Consider the following 8166-nt stretch of genomic DNA (forward strand, 5'->3'; position numbering starts at 1 on the left):
TCTTCGCCAGATTGTTTTCAAACAAAACAAATGAGGTTGCAGCTGAACGGTCCTTAATATGAATTGTGATGCAAACACTACAACAACATAACATAGTCATATGATGAGCAGCTATTAAGACAAAATAAGTTTGTACTATCAGTTGCTAATGATAAAGTACAAAGCATGCATTAGGTACCTACACATAGGTGAATAATAATCTACCCTCAAATTCACGTAATTTTTCTTTTGACACATGTAAAGAAGATTTAACAATAAAAATAAGCCTTTTTTGATCATAAAAATCTTTATTAGGTAAGAATAAGTTAGTATGTTAAATAAATTCTTACAATAATCTCGAGAAATTTACCTACTTTGACGTATTCAAGAATCATGTAAAACTTAGGTTTTCTTGCCACAAAACCTGCATCAGAAAACTTACATATGAATTCATATTTCCTTAAAATCAAATAATACAACCGAGTAATTTTAAGCGACACGCGCTTTTGATCTCGAGAAATTTACGTACGTTGGCGTATTCAAGAATCATTTCTAACTTAGTTTTTCTTGCCACAAAACCTGCATCATAAAACTTACATATGAATTCATATTCATATTACCTTAAAATCAAATAAGTAATTTTAAGGACACAGGCAAGATTAAATCGTTAAACAAAAATTAGAGTTTACTTTAACTTCTAACTACCATGACTTCTTCGACATGTCATATGACCCATCATCATAAGTTATAAGTTAGACATGATAATAGATGAAAAAACAGATAAACATGATCAAAGACATTATATGACAAACCATAAATTTAATCATATTCATATGAACTTTAAAATACTTGTAAAACCAAAGCATAATCTAAATATAAATTTCACAAGATCAGAAGGAGAGTTATTGTTGGAACATAATCAAACTTTATCTTCAATAGGATTCCGCACAGGACAAATTCCAACTACTGCATTCGTTTATAAAAAAACGAAACAAAAAGGAATAAATGGCACACAAAGATTAATGTCGATCAACCGCAGAAAGTAACTGAAACCATGTCTGATTTTGCAAAATCTCTAAGTGTATTTAGCATCTATAATCAGAATCTCTGATGAACCCAAGTGAAAATTACATACCTGATCAGAAATCATCGAAAGAAAAACTGATAAGGTTTGCTGAAATCGAAAGAATACTGATAACCGGATCATTCGATTGACGATGAAAACGTAACTGGTAATATGAAACCATCTTCTTGATAGTGATCGAAGCCCTAATTTCTCAATAGTATGCAGTTGACGATGGTATATCACTGCCCTAATCGAAGCCCTAAGAGCTTGACGATGGTACGGAGATGATATTGATGGTGATGGTGGTGGTGGTGGTTTTCTATGGTTTTCAATTTTGAGAGACAGAAAGGTTTGAATTTGAAACGTGATTTCGATTCAATCCGGAGTTTAAGGGGACACGTGTCATTTTCTTATAATTACTGAAAATAATACAAAATAATTAGAAAAAAGATAGGCTGAGAAGGCACAAGAAAGCGCCACGTGAATTTACACTACCGGATTATTAGTAATATAGAAGATACAATACGTTAAACATTTTTAATAATGTACATATAAAATTTTGTAGCTTACGAATCAAATACTTGTAAAAAATTAACTTGTATGGTTAAATTTGTTGTGAGTAGTAGTTGGAAGAAATGAAGAAGATACCCCGCCTGACTAATTTATAAAATCATGACGTTCATCAATAAATTATTGAATTTCTATTAGTTTTTTTTATTTTAATAAAAGTAATAAAATTCTAACTTTTAATTGTTCTAAAAAGAATGACAGATTCTGATAGTACGAACCATTTTACAATATACTAAATCCCGAAATATCGAGTGTCGCTTGTAGCTTCCCTACAGGCGATTGTCATTTGAGGCTTGAATACACTGTTTGTAAGACTTTTATAGTAAATTCATTGTCTTTTACGAGTATTTCATTTTTATGTCTTATACGTAGTTTTTATATTATTTTTCTCTTCTTTTCTATATGCTTACGTCCCTCACTCGTTTGACTTTTTTTTTTCTGCAAGTTACTTTTTTTTTTTTGCTTGTTTCGTTTTCCCCTTCAACGGGCCCCATTGTTACCTTTAAATTTTTTAAAAAAAAAAAAAAAAAACAAAGCCTCAACTTCTAACCTGAACATTAAACTTAAATTGTCATTAAGGATTTTCAAATCTCATTCACAAATTTATAATCATATTACTTTTCTTTATTTATATTTCTTTGAGAAAATCTATATCTAAAAGAATAAATTACGCCGTTGGTCTCGCTGAATATTGCAGGATAGCCATTTATGTTCTTTTGACGTGGTTGGTCACTCATGTTTGCATTACTAATGGTCCCTCAGCCTAACGCCGTTAATTTTTCTGTTAAATAAAAGCATGTGCCTTGCACGTTAGGGTATTTTGGTCATCTCGATATTTTTTTCATTTTAACTCGTTTCCATTTTCAGATCTTCGTCTTCATCATTCTAAAATTCCCTAAATATCAAATCAACACTCAAACACAAAACAGATCCACTAAATTATCATCGAGATTTAACATGAGTACTAAACCGCATCCATTATTAATATATGCTCCAGTGTTGTAATGAAATACATCCAGTTTTATCAAATCAAACCCACCTATATAAATTTGCATCCCAAAATTAACTAGTGAGCAACTTGAACCATTATTTATGTGCAATTGTGCAAACAATAAAACGATGTTGCTCAAGATCTGTACACACATTATTTCAAATTGATCGTGCATATATTTTCCAAGAGGTTAATATGCATGTTCAATACGTTTAAAAGAGGTTTAAGGATCTTAGAACTTAGCTCTCCGGTCCGGCTACCGTGAATAACTCTGGACGACATGATGATGTCGGCGGGGTGGCTAGGTGATTAAGTCCACCTTCGATGACGGTCGTCGATCGAAGGCCCAAATAAGGCTGTAGGAAACCGTCGAGAGCGACTAACCTGTTAACCTTTGATGAACGATGATAATGAATACGTATTGTAAGCCTACGTAAAGTGTGATGATCCTGGAATGATAATTAGGGTTAGTATATATAGGCAAACCTTAATTCTAGAATCGTCCAAGATTGTGATAATCCTTTCCATAACAAACTCCCCTGAATCTCGGTTGTAATTATGGAAAAGATATTAGGCTTGATGGCCAAGTAACCGCCATGCTAAGAACAAAGGCATTCAACACGTTTCCGCGTACCGCATACCGCATATAAATTACATGCGTTCGCACGCTAGTGATTACCCGCATACATATAGAATGCGCATGCGGGTTGCGGTATCATTATGTCCCCCCAGTTTGATGTTATGTGACGCGAGCCACATGGTATCAAACTATTAAGCAAAAAATTAGAAAGAAACAAGAAAACGGCCAGCATTAAATTTCCCGCGTGCGTCTCGAGGTCATTAAATGCCTGTCACTGTCGCAGAAGCTCATTCGGCTGACAAGACATAAAGTGACAGTGAGCAGGCGCGCGTGGGCCACGCGCTCAACATTGGGTACAACAAACTGAAGCTCACGCGCGTGCAGAAAACATCAACCGTCGGTTGCGTTACACGTGTATGGCCACGATGAAACCGTTTCACCCTACTACACCCATTCCTCACTATAAATAGACCCAATTCATCCTCATTTCTACTTTTCTACCTCAAGCTTCTCCGATACGCTGCAAAATCAATTCCGATCAAATCCCATATATTCCGGCCAACTACAAAAGGTTAGTAATTATCCGATCACTCTTAGAAAATGACTAAGGCAAATGAGACTTATGTAGATAGCGTAGTATCGGTAATAGAGCAAAAACATATAGATTCTTTAGTTAAACAATACCCACCGCTAGCACAGTATAATCCGGTGCCACCCCTTTCTAACCAACGTGCTCACAAACCACTGGATAAGAAGGTAGCGATATACGAGCATGCGTTTAAACATGGTAATTTTAGGGTTCCACCCTCAGACTTCTTTCTAGGCGTACTAGATCATTTCCACGTAGGGTTAGGGCAATTACACCCATACGCCATAGGGAAAATAGTGCTATTTGAGATGTGGTGCGCCGCGCTAAACAGGGTACCACTAGTGAAGGTGTTCTGCCATCTATACCGTCTAGCTACCCACCATAAGTCCTGGTTTACCTTCTTCGCCCGGCAAAACTTCACAAAAACCCCAAATCGAATGCGGGTCATTGGAAAGAAACTTTCTTCTTTATTGACCAATCAGTTGTTGGAGCCAGCTTTCCGCAAACGCTAATCTGGTGCGAAAGTGTGGCAAAGGACGTAAACAAGACCCCCGTCCTGGATGATGAGGAAACGAAACTGTTAGCGGAGTGCGCTAATGCACAGCTTGTGCACCGGTCGTATGTGAATGTTATGCTGCGGTTAGGACAGATATCCGCGCCCTGGCCATGGGAGAACATGCGCCCAACCATAATCTCGCCGAATGGCAAGGGTAGAAATAGTATAAATGCATGTGAATATATAACAGCTGCTGCATACTTATATGTTCTAACTGTGCGCATATGTTTGCAGAGATGAAGATGAAGAAAGTGCTCACTACCGAGGATATTGCGGGTATCTCTTTCCGCAAACAAAAGGTTAACGAGCCGCTGGAGTAAGAGAGAACCGGCGAAAATGAGGTGTCAGCACCCGCGACCACAGCCAACAAGCGTAAAACAACCGAAACCCTCAAACTACTCAAAAGAAGAAGAAGCTGACTCCAAAACAAAGGGAGGACATGCGAAATGACAACTTTGTCCCCGTAGAGCAAGCGTCTGCGGATCTGCCTCCCCATGTTACTGGTAAGAGTCTCTTGCTTTGTTTAGGTTAGTACCGCAAAAGGTAGCTTCTGTGTGCTAACAAGTCACTATTTCGCAGAGCATATTGAGGAGACGCATCAGACGCCGCCGCAAGCAAATCTGGACATTGAAGCTACCGCCACGTCCAGGGACAAGGCGATACATCTTGACTCCGATTCTACACCAACCCCACCACATGGTAGCTTCCGATTGGCGAATCTGGCGCAGCTCACCTAGTCCTCCGCCGAAAATGCTGTAGAGCAGTTCGCTTTTCTGCAACAGATTTTCCCGACTAAGTTCCGAGATCAACTGGCCGTGCTAACCTTCAACAAAGCGTACAACGCCTTTGTCCAAAATGGCCTTGTGTTCTTTGGAATGTTTGCGGATCAAGTACGCCGTGCCACCAACTTGTACCAAGTGGCCGTGCGGAATGAAACATAGCTGGGATTGCTGCATGCAGGTGTTGATCAGGTGAAGAAAGACACGGATGCCGCAGAAGAGGTACGCAAAGCGGTGGAGGCGACTTCGGCGGAGACAAAAACCGCGTTGATTGAGGAGAGGAAGAAAAACCGCGAGCTAGTGGGGGCGGTGGATCAGGTGAAAGGAGAGACCTAACGTGTGCGGTTAGAACTTGAAAAGGTGCGCTGGGAGAAGGATGACGCGGTGACCTGCTGCGAGCTAGCAGAGGCAGATTTGTCGAAGCTTCGCACCTCCCTTCCCACCATTGCGCAAAAGGTGATGGACTCGGAACCCGTAATCGAAAAGTTCAATGCCTACTTTGATGCGGTGAAGGAGCATGACCACAACAAGGTGATGCTTGAGGTGATCAAAGGCTGCGACCTCACGCCTCCGTACCCTGACATTGTTCGGAAATATTTAAAAGAGGGTACAGCTGAGGCGCTCCTAGAAGCTGAGCAGGCCATCTATTCCATCCCCATCCCCTTAATAAACGATTTTGCTGCGGATCCGAACATGCCGCTTGATAGCTTCCTCTAGGAAGAATTTTAATTTGAACATTTAACCATCTACGCCGTAAGTCCTACGCTTAGGCAGGCAATTGTAATTATTATTTTTGAGCCCTAAGTCCCGTGTTGGGCAGGCGTATGATTGTAATGGTACATTTATTAAATGTCTATATTATATGTGTATCTTTTGCATGCGTCTTTGTTATATTGTTTGTATATCGCGAATCAAAACAAAATTTATACTGCATGCCTATGCGCGTAAGTTAACCAAAACTCCCGCGCACACGCGGGTACTGCGTAAAATAAACTAATATTTCAGCGATTTCACCCTTAGTGATTTAGACTCAAAAGCTACTGCGTTCTTGCTTTGTCATGTGCTAGAGGTGCACTTTAGCTGTATGTTAAGCAACGCAACTAAAAACAAACCAATGCTTTTATACTTGAGTTCCTCGGGCAAACCAATGCGAGAGTAAATACGCACAAGCAAATCAATGCTTGTATTTTTAAGTCGACTTGGCAGCCATCTAGTCTGCGTGGCGCTTGGTTAGGGGAAACCCAATTCCCTTCACCTGCCGTTAGTGTCTAGCCTTGTAACCAAACAGGCTTATGCCGTACGGGGGCTAGAGGGCACCCCTTAAGTAGGCAGGAACCGTATACAAAAAAGAAAGATAAATACAAAAAGAGTATGCGCGAGTAAATATTTTAATTGGCATTAATCATGTTTACAACCGCGACACATCCAAACGGACGGAAATTACATAGGAAAAAATAATGTGCTAAAATATTTGGATTGATCAGGTCCAAGTAGCTACATGTAACATTTTTTCAATAATGTCGCGTGCCAATTGCGTTTCACAGGTTTCCCATCTAATGTCGCGAGATGGTATGCCCCGGTGTTGATTGCTCCCACTACATTGTATGGACCTTCCCAACGGGGGCCCAACTTCCCAGTATCTTCTGCATGACTCGCATCATTCTGACGCCAAACTAAGTCCCCGCACTTATAAGAGCGCGAACGCACACGCTGATTATAGTACTTTGCAATTTTCTGTTTATTATTAGCTTCGTTAACCGCCGCAGAGAGTCTGCGTTCTTCCAGCAAATTAAGATTTTTCTGCAAAGCTTCCGAGTTGTTTTGTTCATCGAAATTTTGTACACGGAACGTTGGTACCCCAATCTCTGCGGGTACAACAGCTTCTGATCCATAGACCAAACTGAACGGAGTCTCACCAGTGCTTGCTTTGGGAGTTGTTCTATGCGCCCATAATACCTTTCGTAATTCGTCCACCCAACCGATGCGACCGTGGCCTAATCTAGCCTTAATTCCAGCTACTATATCCCGGTTAGTGACTTCGCACTGGCCATTCGCTTGCGGATACGCCACGGATGTGAAAGTTTGCTTAATATTAAGCTCCGCGCACCAACTGCGAAAAGGATCCCCCGTAAACTGCGTTCCATTATCGCTAACAATTTTGTTCGGTATACCGAATCGACAGACAATGTATTCCCATACAAAATTTCGCACTCTTTTCCCTAAAATCGTTGCCAGCGGTCTTGCTTATACCCACTTTGTGAAATAATCAATTGCAACAATCAAAAACTTGATGTTTCCTGCGCATGCGGAGTATGCGTAAGATACTGATGTAAGTAGCATATGGTAGAAAATAAATGGTTATATTACCTCGGCCTTTTGGAAATGGTCTGACTATGTCAATAGCCCATTCGCAGAATGACCATGGTGAGGAGACTGGAATCATTGGATGCGCAGGCGCTCTGCTGATAGGTGCTTGAATTTGGCAAGACTCGCAGTGTTTAACTATGCGTGCAGTATCTGCGTACATGGTAGGCCAATAATAACCTAACTGCATAATCTTTGACACGATAGATATATGCCCTGAATGAAGAGCGCATGCACCCTCATGCACTTCGCGTATAACCTCCTCTGATTCGTTTGGACCAATGCACCTTAAATGTGGTCCTAAATAATTCTTTCGATACAGGACACCACCCTCTAGGGCTTTCATTGGTGCCTTGGTGCGAACTTTCTTTGCTTCAACAGAGTCTGCGGGTGTTGTGCCATCCCGCAGGAAAGCAATGATGGGTGCCAACCACGTTGAGCTGGACTCCTCAACAGGTGCCACTAGGGGCATCATAACAATGGATTTCGCGTATAGTTCTTCTATAAGAACTCCTTTTCCCATATGATCAAAGGCCAATGCAGCCAATTTGCTAAGCGCATCCACCTTTTTGTTTTGCCCTCGCATTACATGGGAAATTTGAAAAGCCTCGAACTGGTCAGCGAGATTATGAATAACCGACATGTATTACTGCATGGCAATGTCATGTGCTTCGAAATCACCACTAACTTGA

The 8166-nt window shown here is 40.6% G+C and overlaps 1 protein-coding gene across 1 annotated transcript; it reads right to left on the reverse strand.

Annotated features, from left to right (window-relative positions):
* Positions 1 to 7354: 7354 nt before the first annotated feature.
* LOC139902566 (uncharacterized) lies at positions 7355 to 7946 on the reverse strand. The gene is made up of 3 exons (XM_071885175.1): positions 7734 to 7946; positions 7478 to 7658; positions 7355 to 7434 (listed from the first exon to the last, which is right to left on the reverse strand). Exons 1-3 carry the CDS (start codon positions 7944 to 7946, stop codon positions 7355 to 7357), a joined length of 474 nt encoding a protein of 157 aa, XP_071741276.1.
* Between the last annotated feature and the right edge of the window lie 220 nt (positions 7947 to 8166).

Source organism: Rutidosis leptorrhynchoides, chromosome 3, assembly GCF_046630445.1.
Source record: "Rutidosis leptorrhynchoides isolate AG116_Rl617_1_P2 chromosome 3, CSIRO_AGI_Rlap_v1, whole genome shotgun sequence".
NCBI classification, from domain to species: Eukaryota; Viridiplantae; Streptophyta; class Magnoliopsida; order Asterales; family Asteraceae; genus Rutidosis; species Rutidosis leptorrhynchoides.